Raw genomic sequence first — 27,983 nt, 5'->3', positions numbered from 1 at the left:
TTGTTTAACGTCCCCAGACACCTGGTTCAATTGCCAAAGAAATCTGCGCTTCAAAGCAATGGTCTCTTGACTACAAAATGATGGACTTTCTCAACGAATTTTTGAATGATATCCCCAGAGAGCAATATTTATGGAAATCTCAATGTTTTCCTTTCGCATTCCTTTCTATATTTCCTTTGGTGGGAATTTTATTTCAAGCTCAAACCTCAAAGCGAGTATCACTCAGTGTACATAAGCTCAAGCAATTCAAATGGTTGCCATTGCAATCATGCAAAGTATAAATACCACTGTTCAAAGTGGAAGCAGTCCTTCTTGGTAATCACACACACACAAAACAACACCAACTAACATACATACACACACATATGTTTCAACACTTAGTAACTTTTGCGGTAATTGTGTGCGAATGTCCTGAAGTCGAGTTTTGTACTGCCATCACCATCAGCAGCAAGAGCAGCACCACCCACCAACTACGGTACTTTACCTCATGTTGCTTAAGGATTACGTGAATTCCATTTTCGACAACAGCGTTTCAATGTACACCCGCTTTCATCCTTCCTCGTCCATGTTGACAATTTGTTTTGAGGACTCTTTGCGGATTTAACCGATTGTGGTTATTTTTAGAATACTTTGTCGTCGTTACTTTGGCTTTGGCGAATGAAGGTAGAGAGCTCCCTTTCTCTGTGGTTACTTAAATGTCTGAGTCCGTGTGTGTGTGTGTGAGACGGCCCGGTTTGGAGTTTAGTGTTTGCCTTAAATTTATTACATTTTGCGGCTTAAGGCAATCGTTTTTGGTCATATAATCAAAGAGTTGTTGCTGCGGCTCCACAATCAAATTGGTCTTTATGGGGCTGCTAAATTGTTCTACGATATCCTAGTAGCCATGTTACAAATTTAATAATTCCAACGTCTGAACACAAAATGTGCATAATAAAGTTATTTTCAAATTACATTGGAAATTACTTGGCCCCAAAATGTACGATGATGGCGACGACACAGAGGTGCTTTCCTAATGACTGCAAATGAAAATTGCGCCATAAGGCTTGTCATAGGTGATGACATTGCCATGGCAAGCAGTTGTACACTTTTGACTAAGAGATTTTGGTTAGGCTTTATAATAAAAGATGATGGTGGTTAAGCTTGGTTTACGTTTTGTTGATAGCTTTAGCTGGCGGAGGAAGTCTACATCACGGAAATATATAACTACGGAGAAAAAATTTTTTGGACAATACTTGGCTTGGATGTTGGGGGACAAAGCAGAAGTCATTGTGCAAAATTTCAAAATTTCATTTAGGCCCATAAAAGCCACATTTATTATCCGATTTTGATGAAATTTGGGTCATTGAATTATGTTAGGCCAGTCGACATCCCACTTTAATTTGGCCCAGATCGGTCCAGATTTGGATATAGCTGCCATATAGACCGATCTCTCCATTTAAGATCTTGGGCCAACAAAAGGCGCAATTATTGTCCGATTTTACCAAAATTTGGGACAGTAAGTTGTGTTAGGCCCCTTGAAATCTTTTTGCGATTTGGCTCAGATCGGTCCAGATTTGCATATAACTGCCATATAAACCAATCTCTCCATATAATGTTTTGGGTCCATAAAAGGCAAATTTATTGTCCGATTTCGCTGAAATTTTGAGCAGTGAGCTGCATAAATGGCACATTTATTGTCCGATGTCGACGAAATTTGGGACAGTGAGTTGAGTTAGGACCCCTTCAATTTGGCCCAGATCGATTCAGATTAGAATATAGCTGCCACAATGATCGATCTCTCGATTTAAAGTCTTGGCCCCATAAAAATCACATTTATTATCTGATTTCGCTGAAATTTGACACAGTGACTTATGTTACGCTTTTCGACATCCGTGTCGTATATGGTTTAGATCGATCTACATTTCGATAAGGCTATCAAAAAGACCAATATTTTGTCTAACAAAAATTAAAAATGACTTGTACTTATTGACCTCTCAATATCAGAGGCGAATTTGCAATGGGGGCATAAAATATGTATGCTTCACCGGATTATAACGAAAGGTGGATTACATATATACCTGAGGTGGTGGGTATCCAAAGTTCGGCCCGGCCCAACTTAACGCCTTTTTACTTGTTTTTTTTTTTCGTATACCAACCACCATTTTATTTGTATACCCATCACCGTAGCACCTCGAAATATTGATCTGCGACCTCATAAAGTATATAGACTCTGGATCGTCTCGATATTCTGAGTCAATGTAGCAATGTCCGTGCGTCTGTCGAAATCACGATAGCGGTGGAACCCTTTGAGCTAGCTGCTTGAAAATTTGCACAGATACTTACTATTGTTGTGGGTCTTAGGTTATTGCAAATGGGCCATATAGGTTTAGATTTGAATAAAGCATCCATATCCATATGCATATGTGCCAAGTACGGTCCAAATTGGTTTATAACCTGATAAAGTTCCCATATAAACCGATCTCCCGATTTGACTTCTTAAGCCCCATGGAAGTTGCAAATTTTGCAAAAAGTTTTCTGTTATGACTTCCAAAAACTTTTAAAAACGTTCCTTTTTTATTTCATTCCATTTCATTCTATTTCATTTCATTCCATTTCATTCCGTTTCATTCCATTTCATTCCGTTTCATTTCATTCCATTTCATTCCGTTTCCTTTCATTCCATTTCATTTTATTCCATTTCATTTCATTCCATTTCATTCCATTTCATTCCATTTCATTCCATTTCATTTCATTTCATTTCATTTCATTTCATTTCATTTCATTCCATTTCATTTCATTTCATTTCATTTCATTCCATCTCATTTCATTCCATTTCATTTCGTTCCATTTCATTCCATTTCATTTTATTCCATTTCATTTCATTCCATTTCATTCCATTTCATTTCATTTCATTTCATTTCATTTCATTTCATTTCATCTCATTTCATTCCATTTCATTTCGTTCCATTTCATTTCATTTTATTTAATTCCATTCCATTTCATTTCATTTCATTTGATTCCATTCCTGTTCATTTCATTTCATTTGATTCCATTTGGTTCCATTTGATTTGATTTCATTCCATTTAGTTCCATTTCATTCCATTTCTTTCCGTTTCATTCCATTTCATTCCATTTCGTTCCATTTCATTCCATTCCATTCCATTTCATTTCATTTCATTCCACTCCATTCCATTTCATATCATTCCATTTCATTCCATTTTTTAATTTCATTCCATTTCCTTTCATTTCATTTTATTTCATTTTTTTATTTTTCATTCCATTTCATTTCATTCTATTTCATTTCATTTCATTCCATTTCATTCCATTTCATTCCATTTCATTCCATTTCATTCCATTTCATTCCATTTCATTCCATTTCATTCCATTTCATTCCATTTCATTCCATTTCATTCCATTTCATTCCATTTCATTCCATTTCATACCATTTCATTCCATTTCCTTCTATTTCATTTCATTCCATTCCAATCCATTTAATTTCATTTCATTTCATTTATTTTCATTCCATTTATTTTCATTCCATTTCATTTTGTTTCATTCCATTCCATTTCATTTCTTTTTATTTGCATAGTTTGTTTTGTTTTCCCTTTTTTCCATTTAAGTTACTTGCAGCTTTTGTTTTATTGCTGCCATGGAGCTCTAAAAACCCGATTAACACCAAAATTTATGACCATGTTTAATTTCTATTGAAGTTTTTAAGTTTGACCCCCTCCTCTCGCGGCTCTGCAACCATGATAAATGGTGATAAAACATGAACCTGTTGTCGCACCATAACTACCATCTAAAGTGGCAACATGTCGGTCATTCGTTAGGCGTTCCGTTGAGTCATTCGTTGGTTTGTTGGTTGTTGCTACTGCGGGTTTTTGATTAGTATGTTTGTTTCTTTCCACAAGTTGCATGTTGCATGCATCATACGCCTCGGTGGCTCATTAAAATCGTGAAAATGGAAAATATTTAATTAACGGCTATTAGCGAAAAGTCAGTTATTTAGAATTTAACCACTTGATTTTGAAGTGAGTGCTGCATTTAGTGACCGTTGCTGCCATGGTCTTCTCTGCACCAATGGTGTGATGAGGAATAGGGCATTGTCCCCCTCTCTGGGCAAAGAGGTGAGAACAAGTTTATGAGTGGCAAGTTTATGGCTTGATGGCATGGTACGAGTAGTATGAAACGTTTGGCATATGCAATATTTAAACATATCACATCAGTGCTTGTTGGCGCTGATATTATGGCCTTTTTCACGATGTCCTTACTGCTGCTGCTGCTGCTGTTGCCATCACAGCAGCTGCATGCAAAGCCCCTAAACGACCCCAACGTTTGGTGGCTGTTTTTTTTCCCCCTGTTTGAAAAGCGAGGGAATTTCATTTTGGCAATTGCCGCTAAATGAAATGGATAAGCGCAAAAAAATCGTTGCTACACGTATTGCTATACAAGAGTCAAGTTTAAGCCCAATATGGTGGTTTTTGCTTGTATGCTTGTTTATATGGGTTATCCTTTTTTTGTGTGGCACATTTTTCATTTTAGCCATTTTTTTTTGTTGGTTCTGCTGGTGTTTTCCCCTCTGCCTTTTCGTTTTTGAAACATTAGTAGTTTAATAATATGCTGCCATGAGAAAAACACGACATAAACATTAATTTGTGCAAAAGAGCAACAAAGACTCCAAAAAATCCATGCAAAAAAAACGGAGGCTATGTGGCATAGAGGACAAACTCGGCATTTATGGTAAGGTACTAGAAATGCCATGGAGCGGGAGGGAGAACAACGTTCGAGTGTTTATCAAACTGCAGCAACGATACAAATTGCTGTAATTTATTGTTGAATACACGCACGCAAACAGGACGATAAACATTTTTGGTGTGTGTGCAGATATCAGTGTTTTTTATGGTGTTTGTGTATGTGTGTGTATTTGTTTAGAGTAATTTTTTTCCATTTTGTTGGTGTTTAAAGAAAGGGTTATTCAAAAGAAAGTTTTATGGTGGATTTTATGCCTTAAATGTTTAGGAGTATGTAGGCCTTCTCATTAGTTTTTATGAAGGAGAGAGATGTGGCGAGACCCAGGAGGCCACCGTAGCGAAGAGGTTAGCATGTCCGCCTATGACACTGAACGCCTGGGTTCGAATCCTGGTGAGACCATTAGAAAAAACATTTTTCAGCGGGGGTTTTCCCCTACTAATGTTGGCAACATTTTTTAAGGAACTATGCCATGTAGAAACTTCTTTATCAAGAAGTCAAGACCCAAGGTCGGTTTATATGGCAGCTATATCAAAACATGGACTGATTTGGCCCATTTACAATCCCAACCGACCTACTCCTATAAGAAGTTTTTTTTTTGCTAAATTTCAAGCAAGATAGTTAGCGTGATTTGGACAGGCGGATGGTCGGACAGACGGACGGACATGGAAAGATCGACTTAAAATTTCATGGCGATCAAGAATACATATATACTTTATGGGGTCTTAGACGCATATTTCGAGGTGTTACAAACGGAATGACGAAATTAGTATACTCTCCATCCTATGGTGGAGGGTATAAAAATAGAAATTTTCCAAAAAAACAAAATTATAAAATTTTGCAGATAAAGCAAGAACAAATAAATCTAATAAAAACAAGTAAGGAAAGGCAAAAGTCGGGAGGACCCTACACCTACACTACATCTAGCAGATATCTTAAGATCAGCAACAAAACAATCCTTGCCAAATTTTGTGCGGATCGGTTGAAATTTATAGCTTCTACGGCCATTTAAGTGCAAATCGGGCGATACATATATATGGGAGCTATATCTAAATCTGAACCGATTTTGAGCAAATTTTGCAGATATGCTAAGATTGATAACAAAACAATCCGTGCCAAATTTTGTACAGATCGGTTGAAAATTGTCCTTGCTACGGCCATTTAAGTGCAAATCGGGCGATACATATATATGGGAGCTATATCCAAATCTGAAGCGATTTTGTTGAAATCTAGCAGATATGTCAAGATCAGTAACAAAACTATCCGTGCCCAATTTTGTCGAGATCGGTGGAAAATTATTGCTACTACGGCCATTTATGTGCAAATCGGGCGATACCTATATATGGGAGCTATATCCAAATCTGAACCGATTTTTTTGAAATCCAGCAGATATATTAAGATCAGTAACAATGCAATCCGTGCCAAATTTTGTGCAGATCGGTTGAAAATTTTCCTTTCTACGGCAATTTAAGTGCAAATCGGACCAAACATATATATGGAGGCTATATCTTAATATGAACCGATTTTGATGAAATTTTGCAGATAAGTTTAGATCAGTAACAAAACTATCCGTGCCCAATTTTGTCCACATCGCTTGAAAATTGTAGCTACTACGGCCAATTAATCGCAAATCGGCCGATACCTATATATGGGAGCTATATCCAAATCTGAACCGATTTTGTTGAAATCTAGCAGATATGTTAAGATCAGCAACAAAACTATCCGTGCCAAATTTTGTGCAGATCTGTTGAAAATTGTAGCTACTACGGCCATTTAAGTGCAAATCGGACCAAACATATATATGGAGGCTATATCTTAATATGAACCGATTTTGATGAAATTTTGCAGATATGTTTAGATCAGTAATAAAACTATCCGTGCCCAATTTTGTCCACATCGCTTGAAAATTGTAGGTTCTACGGCCATTTAAGTGCAAATCGGGCGATACCTATATATGGGAGCTATATCTAAATCTGAACCGATTTTGATGAAATCTCACACATATGTTAAGATCAGTAACAAAACTATCCGCGCCAAATTTTGTACAGATCGCTTGAAAATTGTAGCTTCTACGGCCATTTAAGTGCAAATCGGGCGATACCTTTATATGGGAGCTATATCTAAATCTGAACCGATTTGGTTGAAATCTAGCAAATATGTCGAGATCAGTAGCAAAACTATCCGTGTCCAATTTTGTCCAGATCGGTGGAAAATTGTAGCTACTACAGCCATTTAAGTACAAATTGGGTAAAACATATATATGGGAGCTATATCCAAATCTGAACCGATTTTTACCAAAATCAATAGCGTTTGTCCTTGAGCCAAAAAAGTGATATGTGCCAAATTTCGTGATGATTGGACAACAAATACGACCTGAACTTTGATTACATATTAGGCATATTCACATGATGTCCTTTTCCAAATATCCTTTTGAATAACCCTTTCAGTTTAAATCGACATGAAATATTGCCGTGTTTTAGGGACTGCCATAAAAAAAGCGAAATAAATAAAACAAAAATTGTTTAAATTCTACTTCAATTCATAATTAGTGTAATTTTTTTTGCACTCAATGTTAAAACAAATTCATGTAGAACACTTTTAATGTAAACAACTGTAACGTGATGCTATAAAAAAAGCAAATAGTCGAAAAATAAAATACAAGCACTTGACTATTGAAATGTAAAATTAGCTAAATTTGTAGAGAAACATACAATTCAGGGAACTGCATGTAGGCCAAGGAAAAGAAAACAGAAATGTGGCAAATTAAAAGTTGTTCAATTTTGAATGTTGGCTTTAAAATAAATACACAGAGAAAATTTGTCGTCTTAAAAATGTCGCTGCTCAAAACTGTTTTCCTCAACTTTGATTTCCTCTTCCAATTGCTACGTGCAAGATTGCTGTTTTACTTTCTAGAATTCTTGAAGTACTCTTTTTAAGATGTTTCTTCAAGTTAATTAGCCCTGTTCTCTCTGTACACTCGTTTATATTTTCTTAAACTTTCTCTCTAATGTTTTGTTGTTGGTTTTTTTGTTTTTTCTTCTTTGCAGTTTGGACTCACGCGGCGGAAATGTAAAATTAGCCACTCACTCGGCCATAGCTAGCGATTTGGGTCAACGTCTGTTCTTCTCGATTGGCGATAATCCCAAGGACTCACGTTTACAGATACGCGATGTCAAACCCACAGATGGCGGTGTATATCGTTGTAGAATAGATTTCTTCAATTTTCCCACACGTAACTATAGGATAAATCTAACTCTGGTTGGTAAGTAGAGGAGACAACTCCCAATGACAAAATCCACAAACAAAATCGGAGAAAAGTGACAACTATCCTCCAAAAAGCAAACGACAACTATTCACAACACACACAACACTCACAGTAAACAACAGCATCAGCAGCGGAGGACATAAGAAAAACATAAACAAACTATGACAAGAAGTTGTTAATGAAGTAACTCTGCAATTCGTGATACAGTTACAGTGGGTTACATGCAGCATATTGCAATGGAAATTTATTATGAAGTGAATGAAAATCATTTTGGGTAGGATGAAGGCGCATTTATTGGAGGGAAATTTTTTATTGGGTAACGCATATAGAAAACAGTCTTGGCTAGAAATTTAGTCCAAGAAATTTAGTAAAGAAAGTGGGCTGACGAAAGAAAATCCCTTGAAGACCTAAGTTAATCTCTTTGGAGGGAAAAAACCCCACGCTTTGACAGCTTTCTGTGTGAGGAACGGGATTTGTCTAAAACCTTGTTTTCTGCCTACAGCCCTTCACTGAACTCAGTGGAATGTAAAATTGTAACATCTCCCACTGCTCGAGCAGCGTTTTTCGAATATATTCTAGAGGCACTAAGCTTTTGATACCACATGTTCTTCTTCTTTGTTTGTCTGCTCCGCATAGACTCAAAAACCGCTGATCCGATTTTCATGAAATTTTCACAGATGGTGGAGTTTGATATTCGAAGGAGGGGGGCGGACCCTCCCCCTTACCTCAATTTTCAAAAACGCCAGATCTCGCAGATGGGTGCAACGATTTAAGCGAAATTTGTTATGCCACCTTATGATACCCCAAAACACGAAATTGGTATGACATTTTTGGGTCAAATAACCTGGGGGACGCCCCATCCCAAAACCCACCCGAACGGACATATATACCGATTGGGACAATATGGATATCAAATGAAAGATATTTGAGAGTAGAGTACGAACTTGGCATTAAAATGTCACCGCTAAGTGTGCCCCACCTCTAAAAACACCACCCAAGGGGGCACTTTTATCACTTTGGGCAATATGGGTATCAAGTGAAAGGTATTTAAAAGTAGAACACAAATATGACATCAAAATATAATCCTTGGTGTGAGAAGGTCCTCCCCAACCCCCAAAAACCCACCAGCATGACATAATTACCAATTGGCTCAATATGGGACTCAAATATACGGTTTTTTGAAGTTAAATACGAATATGGTATTAAAAATTGGGTCAGAGTACCTAGGAGCCGCCCCAGGCCCAAAACCAACACTTGTGGGCTGGTTTTGGCCCTGGGCCAAAATTAAAAGTGGACGGGAAAATATGGAATTCAAATGAAAAGTATTTGGGAGTAGAATATGAATAGATTTCAAATTGGGTCCAAGTAGCCCAAAAGTACCGTCAAAAACCAAAGTGGATCCATCGGAACAATATGTTACTCAAAGGAAAGGGTTTCGGGATTAGAATACGAATGTGGGGTCAAAAAATTGGATCCAAATACTTAGGACGTCCCTCAAGAGTATCGCCCAAAATCAAAAGTGGACCAACTGGGACCATATGGGACTCCAATGAAAGGTATTCGAGAGTAGAGTATGAAAATTATATTAAAAATTGGATCCAAGTATCTAGGGTTCCTTCCCAAGCCCAAAACCCCCCAAAATCAAAAGAGGACCGACCGGGACAATATGGGACTCCAATAGAAGGTATTCGGGTGTAGAGTACGAATATGATTAACGAACATTAAAAATTGAGTATAATTACCAAGGGGGGGCGCCCAAAAACCAAAACCGTCCCAAGTGGGCATATTAGACCATCATGAGAGGGTATAGAGTTCGAATCTAATGTTGGTATAAGGTTTCACGTATCTTGGCCACGTCCTGTCATCCTGCCTTCCAGCAGGGCATGTAGAGCGCGACAATAAAGGACTTAAATTAAATGTCTTTCGGGTCTTAGCGTCAGTGGTATTAGAGAGTCCGCCCCCTAAACTCCTTTCAAACCGGCCATGTTTGATAGGGTCTTAGGCCAAAAAAAAGTCACATTTATTATCCGATTTTGCTGAAAGTTGGTACGGTGAGTTGTGTTAGGCCCTTCGACATCCTTCTTCAATTTGGCTCAGATCGGTTCAGATTAGAATACAGCTGCCATATAGACCAATCCGCCGATTTAGGGTCTTAGGCCCATAAAAGCCATATTTATTATCCGATTTTGCTGAAAGTTGGTACGGTGAGTTGTGTTAGGCCCTTCAACGTCTTTCTTCAATTTGGCTTAGATCGGTTCAGATTTGGATATAGCTGCCATATAGACCGATCCGCCGATTTAAGGTTTTGGGCCCATTAAAGGCGCATTTATTGTCCGATGTCGCTGAAATTTGGAACAGTGGGTTACGTTAGGCCCCTCGACATACTTCTGCAATATGGCACAGATCGGTTCAGATTTGGATATAGCTGTCATATAGACCGATATCGCGATTTATGGTTTTGGGCCCATAAAAGGCGCATTTATTGTCCGATATCGTCGAAATCTGGGACAGTGGGTTACGTTAAGCCTCTCGATATTCGTATGCAATATGACACAGATCTGTTCAGATTTGGATATAGCTGGCATATAGACCGATCTCTCGATTTAAGGTCTAAGGCCCAAAAAAGGCGCATTTATTGTCCGATGTCGCCGAAATTAGGGACAGTGAGTTGCGTTAAGCCCGTCTACTTCCTTCGTCAATTTGGCGCAGATCGGTCCAGATTTGAATATAGCTGCCATATAGACTGATCCGCCGATTTAAGGTTTTCGGCCCATAAAAGGCGCATTTATTGTCCGATTTCGTCGAAAATTAGGAGATTAAGTAAGGATAAGCCCCTCGACATACTTCTGCAATACGGCCCAGATCAGTTCAGATTTAGATATAGCTGCCATATAGACCGATCTCTCGATTTAAAATTTTTGGGCCATAAAAGGCGCTTTTATTTTCCGATTACCCCAAAATTGGGGACAGTGGGTTATGTTTAACACTTCGACGTTTTTTTTTAATTTGGCCCAGATCGGTCCAGATTTGAATATAGCTGCCATATAGACCGATCCGCCGAGTTAAGGTTTTGTGTCCTTTTATGGACACAAAACCTTAACATTTTTACATTCTACACACTTACACTTGAAAAAAGTATGCCTTATGTGGGCATGAAATAGGAACGTCATGGTTTATTTTTTGTGTAAGATGGTTCTTTGGAGAAGTAAAGTAAATGCATTCCAACTCGTTCTTAACTGTCGTTTTAGTTGAAAAGACACGGCTTTCTATTCACACATTCAACTTTCACATGTATTCTTTTTCTACGGTGTCATCGCTCTGTTCTCGCCATTTTCATTTAGCGCGTCCTTTCTAATTTCCATACCGCCAATCTGGCCAAACATCTGTGCCTTTTACAATCAACTCCAACGAATTTTGTTTAACATTTTTGTTTTTATAATGTTTTTTAAAATGCTGCGGGCCATGGTGGAAACATTTTGGAAGAGACAGACCCATAGCACACCAATTTCAATTCCACTTCAGTTTAGCCATGCAAAATTTCATTAAAAAAGAATCGTCTCCTCTATTAGGAAAATGCCCGCATGATTCGACCATGAAAAACGGTATGCCACACTCACTCACCCTCCACTGTGACTCGAAGCATGTGTGAGTATAGCCAGTGTGAGAGTGTATGTGTGTGTGTGTGTGTGTGTGTGTGTGTGTGTGCGAGAGGTGCTGGAAGCGTTGATGTTTACGTTTTCAAAAAGTAAACATGGCAAAAATTAGAAGAGACACTTTCCGCTATCACGTTCCTGCTGCAAAAGTTGGTTGTGAAAAGTTTTATACGTTCATTCGTTTTCCCGGTTGGACAACATTGAGTTTTACGCTTTTTCCATTATCCGCAACGCGATAAAGTTTGACGTGGCGTGGCATGGCATGGCAAAGCGTGCCATGGTGTTTGTGGAGTGTTTCTGGTGGTTCTGACACTACGCTCACTCAGCTCAGAGTACGTGTGGGTCTAAGAGAAATGTGATTACGCACATGGCCACACACATAAACAGCCTTACTGAAGGCTACCACATGCCACAAAATCACACATACGCCCCCTCCATCCCACCCATACACTCGCACTCACACACATATTCATATTCACTTCTTAATGAATATTCCAGGATGCAACTCACGTCCTGCTGTCTCCTGCTGTTGTTCGAACAAACAAAAAACGCAATGAAAGACCTGAAACACAACAGCATCACGTGGAGAAATTTATATATAACTCTGTGTACTTAACTTTCATATGTCCGTAATAATTTTTATCTGTTTGCTTGTATCCTTTTTTTTATTCTTCTCCCATTCTCGTTTGTTTATATAGTTCCTCCCGAAGAGCCTCGCATATTTGATGCCCAAGGTAGTGAGATTGCCCAAGCTGGACCATTTCGTGAAGGCTATGAGATGTTCTTATGCTGTCAAGTCAAAGGAGGTAAGTTAATTTGTATGATGAGCTGTAAAAAAAAGTAGCTCAACAGACGCAGCAGAGCATTTAGGAGAATGTCATGAAATTTGCAAGACACCCCCAACCCTTTGTAAATTGCTACCTTTCTTTAGTCATGAGAGATAAAAAAAAAAAACCTATTAACAGTAATAGTGAAGGGATAGCATAAGAGGAACTGCCAAGTCCTGTTGATGTATCTCGTGGCATGGTCATATTATCTGCTGTGACATCATAACATTTTTGAACTTAAAGTCTTGTCCCAATTTTCGCGAAAGTGCTTGACTTTATTTTTTCCCATTTCGTTTTTTTTTTTTTGGCAAATAATCGTTCGTTTTGGCCATGACCATGACAATAGCTGTTATCCTTTGTTTGAGGCGTGTTGCTTTCTTTCATTCCGTGCGCGTCATCACTTTTACGGATGTTTAAGGTCCTTCCCCTTTCAAACAACAGCAAAGTCTTGGCTCTGCCTTGTAGAGCATCATACACCATTATGTCATAAAGTGACATGTTTTCATTTCTCAAGCGCTTATGCCTGCCTTTTCTACATAGGTTCATCTTTCTTCCTCTCTGGCAAGAAGGCAACTCCAACAAAAAACCCTCATATAACAACAAACTTTGCCTCACCCTTTCAGATCCTGGGGAATAATAAAGTATGTGAAAATGTTATCATGTCATAAAGAATGTATGTAACCCTCATACTCGTTTACAACAACATGTGAAGATACGAAATGTATGTTGGGCGAGACATACAAGCTGGATATTCATTAGTATGTTGCACTTGTATGTATGTATGTGTGTGTGTATGTACGAATAATAAGACAGATGAAGGCATATAAGTGGAAGGCAAATGGAAATGTCAAGGCCAAATTTCTAGAGAGAAACGAAAAAGTGAGATTAAACAAAAAAAGGCTTAGAAGTGGAAAAAAATTGAATCGAAGGTTATTGTACCAAAAACCATAGGATAGGGGGTATATTCATTATATGTCATATATGACATATATGTCATATATGTCACATATGTCATATATGTCATATATGTCATATATGTCATATATGTCATATATGTCATATATGTCATATATGTCATATATGTCATATATGTCATATATGTCATATATGTCATATATGTCATATATGTCATATATGTCATATATGTCATATATGTCATATATGTCATATATGTCATGTATGTCATATATGTTAAATGTGTTATATATGTGAAATGTGTCATATATGTCATATATGTCATATATGTCATATATGTCATATATGTCATATATGTCATATATGTCATATATGTCATATATGTCATATATGTCATATATGTCATATATGTCATATATGTCATATATGTCATATATGTCATATATGTCATACATGTCATATATGTCATATATGTCGCACATGTCATATATGTCATATATGTCATATATGTCATATATGTCATATATGTCATATATGTCATATATGTCATATATGTCATATATGTCATATATGTCATATATGTCATAAATGTCATATATGTCACATATGTCATATATGTCATACATGTCATATATGTCATATATGTCATATATGTCATAAATGTCATATATGTCACATATGTCATATATGTCATACATGTCATATATGTCATATATGTCATATATGTCATATATGTCATATATGTCATATATGTCATATATGTCATATATGTCATATATGTCATATATGTCGTATATGTCATATATGTCATATATGTCATATATGTCATATATGTCATATATGTCACATATGTCATATATATCATATATGTCATATATGTCATATATGTCATAAAAGTCATATATGTCACATATGTCATATATGTCATATATGTCATATATGTCATATATGTCATATATGTCATATATGTCATATATGTCATATATGTCATATATGTCATATATGTCATATATATCGTATATGTCACATATGTCATATATGTCATATATGTCATATATATCATATATGTCATATATATCATATATGTCATATATATCATATATGTCATATATGTCATATATATCATATATATGAGTCGTATATGTCATATATGTCATATATGTCATATTTGTCATATATGTCATATATGACATAAAGACCATACATATATGCGCTTCAACGAAGTTCATATGGGTAAATGTTTAACAGAAGCTATGGCGATTTATTTCCAATATCCCGCCCGGCCGAGCAAAGCTCGTTTTCACTTCCGGATCCTAACCTATCCTATCCTATTAAATCCATTGTTTTTTTACCCACCTCAACCTGGACATTTCATTTGGCGCTGCTTGCTGCCCCTTTTTTTATCCTACAGTAACATACAAGTTGGCAAACAAGCTTCATGAACGCAAGAACATCTGTTTTAACAGTTTGCGCGCTTCTTTATGAGCCAAACAAACAACCTCTTTCACAAGTAACCAGACCGACACACCTAAACTCACAAACGCATTCATTAGAAAACGCCATATCTCTATAGCAACACTCATACCAAGATAGTCCAGCTTTCTTTAACAAACCCATATATCCATATGCATTCTGTGTGTGTGTGTGTGTGTTAGTACATATGTATTCATTTGTACTTGGCTACACCACATACACATGCTTATATACATATTCCATCAATCTTGTTTATCCATGCTTTGTAATGGGTACAAGTATGAGTTGAGTTCTCATGCATAAATTCCCCAAACATGGTTGGCATCATTGACTCATAAGGATAGCCACACACAAACACAAGGGCTCAACAGCCATTAGCTGTGTCCTTTAAAGCATTGCCACGCTAGATGTTACTCATAAATTGGTATGCTATTTTGGGGAAATTTCTTTCCCAATATTCACTGCCTATTAAGTGGCATTGTCTTTTGACTTGGAGTTGGCAGCTACCGTTTGGTATGCAAACGATTGTTGGTCCAATGCTATTTCCCCCATTTTGCTCTATTTTCGGAAATTATCAGCCCTCAAACAGTTAATGTTTGAGTTGTTGTTCTTGTTTTGGAATGTTTAGAGAACTGTTGCATTGCTACCATCTTTGGGTAATGTATGCTAACAGAACGATTGAAGAGCTCCTGGTTGATTTTTCCACCCTCCATCATACACCCTCTACGATGGCCTCCATCGTAGCGCAGAGGTTGGCAATGTCCGCCTATGGCGCTGAACGCCTGGGTTGGAATCCTGGCGAGAATAGCAGGAAAAAATTTTCAGCGATGGTTATCCCCTCCTAATGCTCCCGACATTTGTTAGGCAATAGGTCATGTAAAAACTGCTATAGAAAAGAGGGCCCTTATCATTGAGCTTAAACTTGAATCGGACAGCACTCATTGATATGTGACCCTAAATCAGAAAATCGGTCTATATGGCAACTATATCGAAATATGGTCCAATCTGTTTCATGTTTGATTCCATCGGGCGGCCTAGTTTAAATTTCTATTCCAAACTTGCGACCCTAAATCGGCAGATCGGTCTATATGGAACCTGAATGTAAACATAGCCCTACATAGAGTATATTCAGGTATACATATCGGGGGCCCCAGTGAAACTCGCTGTTTCGAATTCCAACAAAATCGTACAGTAAATGCGACTTTTATGGGCTTAAGACCTTGGACCGCCCCATCGGTCTATATAGGAGGATGTATGTAAATATAGCCCGATATGAACCATATTCGGGTCGGATATCGGGGGCCCTCGTAAAACTAACCACTCTAAATTTCAATGAAATTTCCAAAATGTCAGCTTTAGTATTTGAACATATAGTCCGATTTGGCCAATTCAAGAATTTTACCTGCGTACAGAAGAAATAAGTCTCTGTGCAAAATTTCAATTCAGTTTTTAGAGACTGTAGCGTGTGTACAAAGAAGGACGGACAGACGAACGGATAAACAGACAGGAGCTATGACATGTAATAGATCGGTTTGGACTTTGCAGTTTTTTAACATCAAAACAGAAAATCACGTTCAAAATTTCAGCCAAATCGAATAAGAAATGCACCTCCTCGAGAATCAAGAAATCATATCTAAATAACAGTTTATATGGCAGCTATATGAGATAATGGGTCGATATGGACCACAGATGGCGCTGTTTTTTGAGGGCACTACGTACAAAGCCCAATCGGAGAAGAATTACGCCCTCTATGGGCTCAAAAAATCAAATGAAGAGATCGGTTCCCATGGCAGATATGTCAAAACAAGAACTGATTTGGCTCATTTACAATCTCAACGGACCTACACTAATAGGAAGTAGTTGTGCAAAATTTCAAGCACTTAGCTTTACTCCTTTGAAGGGTAGCGGGCTTTTTACAGACTTATAAACATGGTCTTTATGAGATTCGTTCATCGGTGCATCCGGTTGTCCGCCCTCCTGTCTGTCCGTCCGTCCCCCTGTCTGTCCGTCCGTCCTCCTGTCTGTCCGTCCGTCCTCCTGTCTGTCCGTCCGTCCTCCTATCTGTCCGTCCGTCCTCCTGTCTGTCCGTCCGTCCGTCTGACCGTCCGTCTGTTCATCTGTCCGTCCTCCTGTCTGTCCGTCCGTCCTCCTGTCTGTCCGTCCGTCCTCCTGTCTGTCCGTCCATCCGTCCGTCCATCCGTCCGTCCATCCGTCCGTCTGTCCGTCTGTCCGTCCGTCCGTCCGTCCATCCGTCCGTCCATCCGTCCGTCCGTCCGTCCGTCCATCTGTCCGTCTGTCCGTCCGTCCGTCCGTCTGTCCGTCCGTCCGTCCGTCTATCCGTCCGTCTGTCTGTCCGTCCGTCCGTCTATCGAAAGCACGCTAATTTTCGAAGGAGTAAAGCTAGCCGATTGAAATTTTGCACAAACACTTCTTATTAGCGTAGGTCGGTTGGGATTGTAAATGGACCATTTCGGTCCATGTTTTGATATACCTGCCATTAAAACCGATCTTCATGAGCCAATTCTTATCCGACATGGCTGAAATATTGCATGACGTGTTCCGTTATGACTTCCAACAATTGTGCTAAGTATGGCTTAGATCGGTATAGAACCTGATATAGCTGCCATATAAACCGATCTGGGATCTTGACTTATTGAGCCACTAGAGGGCGCAATTCTTATCAGATTTGGCTGAAATTGTGCATGATGTATTTTGTTATGACTTCCACGAGCTGTCCTAAATATAGTCCAAATCGGTCTATGTTTTAATATAGCTACCATATAAACCCATCTGGGATCTTGACTTTTTGAGCCACTAGAGGGCGCAATTCTTACAAGAATTGGCTGGAATTTTGCATGACATGTTTAGTTGTGACTTCTATCAACTGTTCTAAGTATGGTTTAAATCGGTTCATAACCTGATATACCTGCCATATAAACCGATCTGGGATCTTGACTTATTGAGCCACTAGAGGGCGCAATTCTTATCCGATTTGGTTGACATTTTTTATGACGTGTTTCGTAGTGACTTCCAACAACTGTGCTAAGTATGGTCCATAACCTGATATAGCTGCCATATAAACCGATATGGGATCTTGACTTTTTGAGCCACTAGGGAGCGCAATTCCTATCCGATTTGGTTGAAATATTGCATAATGTGTTTCGTTGTGACTTCCAACAACTGTGCTAAGTATGGCTTCAATCGGTTCATAAGCTGATTAAGTTGCCATGTAAACCGATCTGAGATTTTGACTTCCTGAGGCACTAGAAGACGCAATTCCTATCGGATTTGATTGAAATTTTGCATTATTTGTTTTGTTATGACTTCCATTAACTGTTCTAAGTATGGTTTAAATCGGTCCAAAACCTGAAATAGCTGTCATATAAACCGATCTGGAATCCTGACTTCTTGAGCCTATATAGGGCGCAATTATTATTCGATGAGGGTGACATTTCGTAGAACGGATTCTCTTATGAGCTTCAACATATGTGTCAAATACGGTCTGAATCGGTCTATAGCCTGATACAACTCCCGCATAAGCCTATCTGCCTATTTTACCTCTTGAGCCCCTAAAGGGCCCAATACTAATTTGAATTGGCTGAGTTTTTATACAAAGACTTTTACTATGGTCTCCAACATTCAATTCGATTATGGGCCGAATATAACTTGACATAACTCCAATAGCATGGCAATTATTTACTTTTATTCTTTGTTGGGCCAAAAAGAGATACCGGGAAAACAACTCGGCAAATGCGATCCATGGTGGAGGGTATATAAGATTCGCTCCGGCCGAACGTAGCACCCTTTTTCTTGTTATAGCTTCACTTAACCAGTTTTAACTGCATATTCATTGTGATGGGGTTTCCAAAATTCTGCCCAACTAAGCTTGGTGCTGGACTTTACTTGTTTTTCAATTCGATTTCTTTTGTCTTAGTGATGGAGATGATAAAGGATTGCAACTACACTGATCTGGAATGTAGCAGCCCTTGTGTTTTGCAGGTAGATAATGCCGAATGGGAATCATTTGGCTCATTCTGTCTGTGTCCTGTCAATCAATAGCATTTGCTTTCCCATGCCATTAAATTCAATTATTATGGCTGTGTAACGAACAAATATTGGCTTATCGCTCTATTAGCGGAGTCGTTGGGTTAGAATGCTGAATTTTAGAATGATTCCATTCATAGAAAGGGTTATGCCGTAAGCTAATAATTGATTAAACAATTTACACTTAAATTTGAGTGTTTATTTTGTGCAAATATAAGTTCATTGAACAATTAAAAATTTTCCATTAAATTTATGCCATTTGTTGCTGTATCAATTGAAGGTTACTTTTGGAAAAATTGCATTAAAATAATTAAATGGGCATTAATAGCTAAAACCAATAAGGAAGGACAAAAGTCGGGCGATGCCAACTGTATAATACCCTACACCTACCCTATAAGTACAATGTGCGAGCTATATCGAATGCAGAACCAATTTTGATGGACCTCGGCGAGCAAATATGTTCAAACTATAATAACTGCGGTTGACAAATGACACCATTATTGCAAATAAGCCAAAATCTGACGCACATATATATGGGAGCTATATCTAATTCTGAACCGATTTCTAGCAAACGTTTTCAGATATCGAGGTAGTTGTCGAGATAGATCAAACAATGCGCTTGCAGTGGCTCTTGGGGTGAAAATCTATATTAAAAATCTGGGCCGATTTCTATGAAATTCACCAGAAAGATAGAGAGTGATAAGAAAATCCTGCAAAATTTCGAGAGAATCGGTTAAAAAATTAGCATTTTCTTGGAATATTTCTCAAAATCGGACGAACATATATATGGGAGCCACCGTAGCGCAGAGGTTAGCATGTCCGCCTATGACGCTGAACGCCTGGGTTCGAATCCTGGCGAGACCATCGGAAAAAAATGTTCACCTGTGGTTTTCCCCTCCGAATGCTGGCGACATTTGTGAGGTACTATGCCATGTAAAACTTCTCTATAAAGAGGTGTCGCACTGCGGCTCGCCGTTCGGACTCGGCTATAAAAAGGAGGCCCCTTATCATTGAGCTTAAACTTGAATCGGACTGCACTCATTGATATGTGAAAAGTTTGCCCCTGTTCCTTAGTGGAATGTTCATGGGCAAAATTTGCAATACCTAAATCTGAAATGATTTGGAGCAAACTTCTCAGATATTGTGGTAGTCGTCGGGGAAACCGCTGTACAACATTTTGGGAAGATTGGTTAATAAATGCGCTTGCTGTGACTCTAGGAGTGAAAATCGGGCGATATATATATAAGAGCTATATCTAAATCTTAACCGATTTCCATGAAATTCAACAGTAATGTTGATAGTCGTAAGAAAATCCCTTCTGCCAAATTTCGAGAAAATCTGTCAACAAATGACCATTTTATTGCAGTTTTGCCGCAAATCGGACGAACATATATATGGGAGCTTTATCCAAATCTGAACCGATATTTTTCAATAGGCTTCGTCTCTAGGCCGAAAAACGGGCCTATACTAAATTTGAGGACGATCGGATAAAAATTGCGACCTGTCTGTACACAAATTAACATGGATAGACGGACAGACAGACAGATATCAAAAAATTATATAGCCTATGTTACCTTCCAGACCAACCTACACAATCTGTGAAAATTTCAAGATAATCGGTTCAACTGTTTTTAAGTCTATACAGAACAAACAAAAAAAAAAAAAAACCAACAAACAAACACAAATTCAGTGGCTTTTCCCCTAGGACTTGAGCTCAAATTTGTATATAAGTTTCGTACTCTCCTTTCAATTACCTTCCATTTGATACCCATATTGGCCCAATCGGTAAATATGTCATTATTGGGCGGTTTTTAGGTTTGGGCGGAACCCTCGACACTTTAATTTGATACCCATATTGTCAGAATTGGTAAGAATGATAATATGGGCTGGTTTTTGACTGACTGACTGACTGACTGTCTGACTGACTGACTGTCTGACTGTCTGACTGGCTGACTGACTGACTGACTGACTGACTGACTGACTGACTGACTGACTGACTGACTGACTGACTGACTGACTGACTGACTGACTGACTGACTGACTGACTGACTGACTGACTGACTGACTGACTGACTGACTGACTGACTGACTGACTGACTGACTGACTGACTGACTGACTGACTGACTGACTGACTGACTGACTGACTGACTGACTGACTGACTGACTGACTGACTGACTGACTGACTGACTGACTGACTGACTGACTGACTGACTGACTGACTGACTGACTGACTGACTGACTGACTGACTGACTGACTGACTGACTGACTGACTGACTGACTGACTGACTGACAGACAGACAAGACAGACAGACTAACTGACAGACAGACAAGCAGACAGACATAGCTAAATCGAATCAGAAAGTGATTCTGAGTCGATCGGTTTACTTATCATTGGCTCTATCTCTCTTCTTTTTGGGTGTTACAAACTAATTCACAAACTTATAATACCCTGTGCCACAGTAGTGGTGTAGGATATAATGAATGATTTAGTTTTCAGCAACTCAGGATGTCATTTGACACTTTATGAGGGAACTATGTCTACTTGTGGACTTGCCTTGGTGCGGTTGTTGGACCAAAGTTGAACCAAATCGCACTAGTATTGTGGTTCATGAAGAAAAAACTGGGACGGAGTGCTTCAAAATAGTATACCATGACCCTTTGCCCGCCTAAATGGGTGGCCCCTCAAATATTGGGATCAAATATTAATATCCGATTTGCGCTCTACATTTGATTCCAGTTTTGGGTTGCGGCAGTCCCCCAAACCTTCAGTGCCAAATTTGTTTTCCGCTTCATAATTTAGCTTCAAAAACCTTTCATTTAAGTCCTGAGCTGTGCCGATCGGCCTACCTGTCCTGTTGGGGGTTTTGGGGCCCCCAGATCCTTGATCCCTTATATTGTATTAATATTAAATATTGGATTCTTTACAGTTGACACAAGTCGTTGATTGCCTTCTCCGAACTTTCATTTCCCATGGAGTCAAACGCACTGCCATCAAGATTCTAGATAAACCTTTAGCAACAGAAAATGTGTGTCATTCGTTTATTCTGTCTTTTCCCAACTCTATTAAAAAGATTCCTGTTCTGCGAACCCCAACTCACTTTCGTTCCTTGCTTTATTCCAATATCTACTTAATCAAATAAAAATCAAATTGACAATGACTTTAATGAAATGCAATTTTTGTTTTATTTTCTGCTGTTCATCTTATGGACAGAATTGGCCAGCATGTAATATTCATGAAATTTCTTTCATTTCATTTCTCTGCGCCTTCAGGACGTCCCCCACCAAAGGTAACGTGGTGGAAAGGTGATACGGAATTAATTGGTACCAGCCATACATCAGTGGAAGAGGGAGCCACCGTCATAGTCAACCAATTGCTAATAGGCACAACACCTAGAGAATACTACGGCACGAAAATCCAATGCCGAGCTCAAGGCACCAAACTGATAGAGCCAGTTGTCAAAGAGGTCTCGCTGCAGGTCTATTGTAAGTATTTCACATTCATTGCTGATTGAGAAGGAAATGGGTTTTCGCAACTCGTACTGGCATGGCATCTCTTTTGTCTTCTTTCTTACCGTATTTCCTTCGCTCTTTCTCTCTTTGTGTGTTTTTGCAGTGAAACCATTAAAAGTGAAAATTATAACACCAAATGATTTGCTGACCGCAGGACATCCTGTGCCATTGCGTTGTGAGTCGGTAGGTTCACATCCGCCCGCCAAAATCACTTGGCTCATGGATGGTGAGCCCATACGTAATCCAGAGGTTATAGTGAGAGAGGTATGTATGTAAACCTTAAAAGAGAGTAAGCAAAAAAATGTTGTATTTCCTTTTTGTGTTGTCAGACCGGCGCACACACACATATGTTGACTGGCTGTTTGGTTGGTTGGCAAGATTTTGTGTTTTTGCCTTACCTTTAGCTCTATCTATCGCCCAACACTCTGCTAACATTGAGGTTTACTATTTTTCTATTTTTTTTTTTTTTGTATTTTGCAGGATGCCAACAAAACAACCAGCATTTTGACATTAAAGGTAACTTCGGAGAATGATAACGCTGAGCTGACATGTCGTGCATCGAATATACGTTTTTCTGGTGGCGCCATCGAAGATAAACGAGTCATACGTGTGGCATGTAAGTTGGCCAAATTCTTTGCAGTTGCTGCAGCAGCTGGTGTTAGTGTTACTGTTACTCTGTCAGCAAATGCTTAGTTTCCGTTTCCCTTGACATAACTAGAGACACACTACTACATGCATGCACACAAACGTTGATGGAACATGAAGGCACACACACACACACACACGCACATGTAGACATAGAGTGTTTTAATGCTATTAACTGTAACCGGTCATTCGGTTAGAAAATTAGACATGATATAGAATTTTTTACCAATTTTATAATGTGGAAGATCACCCCGTATCACCCCGTTTGGGCGATTAATGAACGTTTTTTTTTTTCAAATTTTTAATACAACACTCTGATCCAATCCTTAGACCAATACCGGGTGGACCGGCTCCTTAGAGCCTGGATAAACCATATGCTATGGAATAGTTGGATAAAATGCGGCTTTCATGACATAAATATAAGGGAGAAAGTGGCACGCTACAGGGGGCATTTTATCGGCACTCCTCTGGGTGACCATCATAATTGACCTATTACGGACGTCGACTGAGAAGAGATTTGAAGCTGTCGCTATGCAGACGATGTTATAATAAATACTTCTAAGGTGTAAGGATCCATATCAGCTATGTAGAAGGGCCAAAAATGTCTTGCATATGGCTAAATTGCGGCAAGCCGCAGGGGGGCATTTTATCGCCACTCCTTTGGGTGACCAACATAAATAACCCACTATGGATGCTGACTGAGGAGGGATTTGAACCCGTCTGCTATATAGACGTTGTTATAATACTTCTTAGGGGTATGGATCCGAACCAGCTATTCAGAAGGGCCAAAAGGTCCTGCATATGACATATGACTGGGCTAGACCCAGGGGGGCTTGTTCACGAGAGAAAAACGAAGGTGGACCAATTTGACTTACCACGTTTCCTCAATAAAACGATTTCGATATCTTACAAAGTCAATCTTGGATGGAATGATCTTGGATGGGAAACTTAATTGGAAGTGTCACATTCAGGAGCGTACTGAGAAGGCTCACAGATGTTGGGCACTGTGTAGATGGGCCGTAGGCTCGAAATGGGGCCTGAATACGAGGATAGACCAATGGCTCTACATAAGTGTGATAAGACCAATACTTACTTACGGTTCAGTAGGTTGGTGGACTGCTATGGAGAAAAAGTGCATCATAAGGACCATACCACAGGTTCAGAGAACATGTTGTCTCGGAATAGGCGGAGCGATGAGGACCTCACCTACTAGGGCACTGGAGACTATTCTAGATATCCGACCCATGAAATACAGATTAAATGTGAGGCAGCAAGTTCGGCTATGAGATTTAAGGCAATGAAAGAATGGATTGAGAATGGGAGCAGCTCATACCCTCAAGGTATAATCGAGGAGACAATAGGAAACCTAGAAGGAAGGAAAGTCTTGAATTGAAGGGACCCTAGTATTGCTATCTGGAAGATCATGTTGAGGACAGAGTGGGCCTGGGGGTCTACATTGAGAACCCAGGGACTATTTTAGACTGCCTGACCATAAAATGGTTTCGCAGACAGAGATCCGGGCGATCACGGAATGCATGAGGTGGTGTGGTGTTCACGCAAGGACGTCGAGTGTGAACATATTTACAAACAGTAAAATGGCCACAAGGGCAATAACCACGAAGACGTTAACGTCACGAACAGTCTTGCAGTTTAAGAAGGAGATTAACGCCTTCTCTGAAGATAGCAAAATACGCATCGTTTGAGTGCCGGGCCATAGTGGAGTAAGAGGAAATGAAATGGCAGACAATTTGGCGGGAAAGGCCAGAGGACTGCCGTCTATAAACTTGGTTAACCCGAAGACTTTTGGGTCGACGCAGTCCAAGTTAAGGGAGTGGGTGATGAATGCGCAAGCAACATTGTGGAACAGCGAAACGCTCGGTAGGTTGGCGAAAATCCTATGGCGGGGATCCAGAGTGAAAGGACGAGGCTATTACTGAAAGGAAGTAAGAAGGAGGTCAGTATAGCTATTGGTATCATTATGGGACACAAAGGACTACGAGCTCACTTATGAAAAATTGGTGCTGCAAGTGATAGCTTGTGTAGGGCATGAGGGGAAGATGATGAGACGTTGGAGCATTTCGTTTGTCATTGATAGGATTTCGCGTCTAACAGGTACCGGCACTTAGGTGGGGACACAATACCAGACATGAAGCAACTTAGGGGAGTGGTATTGAAAACAATTAAAGATTTTGTAAGTAGCACGGGATTCCTATCTTAATTTTTTTTATACCCACCACCGACGGATGGGGGTATATTCATTTTGTCATTCCGTTTGCAACACATCGAAATATCCATTTCCGACCCTATAAAGTATATATATTCTTGATCAGCGAAAAAATCTAAGACGATCTAGACATGTCCGTCCGTCTGTCTGTTGAAATCACGCTACAGTCTTCAAAAATTGAGATATTGAGCTGAAACTTTGCACAGATTTTTTTTTTTTGTTCACAAGCAGGTTAAGTTCGAAGATGGGCCAAATCGGACTATATCTTGATATAGCCCCCATATAGACCGATCCGCCGATTAAGGGTCTCAGACCCATAAAAGCCACATTTAATATCCGATTTTGCTGAAAATTGGGACAGTGAGTTGTGTTGGACCCCCCAACATCCTCCGTCAATTTGGCTCAGATCGGTCCAGATTTGGATATAGCTGCCATATAGACCGATCCTCCGATTTAGGGTCTTAGACCCATAAAAGCCACATTTATTATCCGATTTTGCTCAAATTTGGGACAATGAGTTGTCTTAGGCCCTTCGACATCCTTTGTCAATTTGGCCCAGATCGGCCCAGATTTGAATATAGCTGCCATATAGACCGATCTCTCGATTTAACGTTTTGAGCCCATAAAAATCGCATTTATTGTCCGATGTCGCCGAAATTTGGGACGGAGAGTTGTGATAAAACTTTCGATATTAATTTTTAATTTGGCTCAGATCGGTCCAGATTTGGATATAGCTGCAATGTAGACCGATCTTTTGATTTAAGGTTTTGGGGCCATAAAAGGCGAATTTATTGTCCGATTTCGCCGATATTTGGGACAGTGAGTTGTGTTAGGCTCTTCGACATGTATCTGCAACTTAGTCGAAATCGGTCCAGATTTGGATATAGCTGCCATATAGATATCTATACCAAAACATGGACCGATATGACCCATTTAAAATAGCAACCGACCTTAGTTGAACGATTAGTAGAATATATTTTTGCAAAATTTCAATTGACTATCTTTACCCCCTTCCAAAAATAGCGCGCCTTGGACACACGGACATGGCAAGATCGACTTTAAATGTTATGACGGATATTGCCAGAGATATAAAGAAGTCATTGTGCAAAATATCAGCGAATTGCGCCCTCTAGACGATAAAGAAGTCGAGATACGAGATCGGTTTGCATGCCATCTATACCAAAACATGAATCGATATGACTCATTTACAACCCCAACCGATCTTAGCTGAACGATTAGTAGAATATATTTGTGCAAAAGTTCAAGTGAATACCTCTACCTCTTCCAAAGATAGCGCGCTTTGGACACACGGACATGGCAAAATCGACTTTAAATGTATAACCTGATATAGCTCCTATATAAACCGATCTCGGATCTTGACTTCTAGAGTCGTTAGAGGGCGCAATTTGTATCGAATTTTTATCGAAATTTTGCACGAAGTGTTTTGGTTGGACCATCCACAACTTTGCAAAGTACGGTTAAAATCGGTTCATAACCTGATATAGCTTCCATATAAATCGTTTTAGGATCTTGACTTCTTGAGCCTATAGAGAGCGCAATTATTATCCGATTTGGCTGAAATTGTTCATGAAATTTGTATACCCTCCACCATAGGATGGGTCCTCCTCGAAATTTTCGTCTCAAACCCAATAATGTATATGAATTCTTGATCGTCATGACATTTTATGTCGATCTAGCCATGCCCGTCCGTCCGTCTAACGGTCGAAAACACGCTAAATATCGAAGGAGTAAAGCTAGCCGCTTCATATTTTGCACAAATACTTGTTATAGGTGTCGGGCGGTTGAGATTGTAAATGGGATAAGTCGGTCCATGCTTGAAATAGCTGCCATATATACCGATTTTGGGTCTTGACTTCTTGAGCCTCTAGAGGGCGCAATACTGGCCCGATTCGACTGAAATTTTGGTATCACTTCCAACAACTGTATCACTTCCAACAACTGTGTATGATTCAAATAGGATCATAACCTGAAATAGCTGCCATATAAACCGATCTTGGGTCTTGACTTCTTGAGCCAATATAGGGCGCAATTTGTATCCGACTTGGTTGAAATTTTGAATGCTGTGTTATGGCTTCCAACAACTGTGCTAAGTATGGTTGAAATCGTTGCATAACCTGATATAGCTGTAGTATAAACTGATCTGGGATCTTGACTTCTTGAGCCACTAGAGGGCGAAATTCCTATGGCTTAAATTTTGCACGACGTGTTTCGTCATGACCAAGAATGGTTCAAATCGGAACATAACCTGATGTAGCTGCCATATCAACCGATCTTAAATCTTGACTTCTTGAGCCACTAGAGGACGCAATTCTTTTCCGATTTGGCTGAAATTTTGCATGAGGTGTTTTGGAATGATTGCCAACAAACGTGCCAAGTATGGGTGAAATCGGTGCATAACCTGATATAGCTGTCATATAAACCTATCTGGGGTCTTGATCCTTGAACCTTTGGAGGGCACAAATCCTAGCCGATTTGGCTGAAATTTTGCATAACGTGCTTCTTTATGACTTCCAAAAATTGTGCAACAAAGTATGGTTCAAATTGGTCCATGATCTGATATACCTGCCATATAAAACGATCTGGGATCTTGACTTCTTGAGCCTCTATAGGACGCAATTATTATCTGATTTGAGTGAATTTGATTTGTACAACTGCTTCTCCCATGACCTTCCACA

General features: G+C 39.3%; 1 protein-coding gene across 4 annotated transcripts in view; it reads left to right on the top strand.

The window, feature by feature from the left end:
• LOC106083864 (neural cell adhesion molecule L1) overlaps positions 1-27,983 on the top strand; it is a 557,698-nt gene that overhangs the window by 248,344 nt on the left and 281,371 nt on the right. For all 4 annotated transcript variants that reach the window (XM_059363589.1, XM_059363587.1, XM_059363588.1 and 1 more), the window contains exons 3-7: positions 7,776-7,990; positions 12,345-12,452; positions 22,179-22,391; positions 22,522-22,682; positions 22,899-23,034. In XM_059363589.1, coding sequence (XP_059219572.1) covers positions 7,776-7,990; positions 12,345-12,452; positions 22,179-22,391; positions 22,522-22,682; positions 22,899-23,034 — 833 coding nt within the window. The remainder of the gene's footprint in view (positions 1-7,775; positions 7,991-12,344; positions 12,453-22,178; positions 22,392-22,521; positions 22,683-22,898; positions 23,035-27,983) is intronic.

This window comes from Stomoxys calcitrans, chromosome 2 (assembly GCF_963082655.1).
Source record: "Stomoxys calcitrans chromosome 2, idStoCalc2.1, whole genome shotgun sequence".
NCBI lineage: Eukaryota > Metazoa > Arthropoda > Insecta > Diptera > Muscidae > Stomoxys > Stomoxys calcitrans.
Note: the sequence above shows the minus strand (reverse complement) of the source record. Positions and strands in the feature narration are given on the sequence as shown.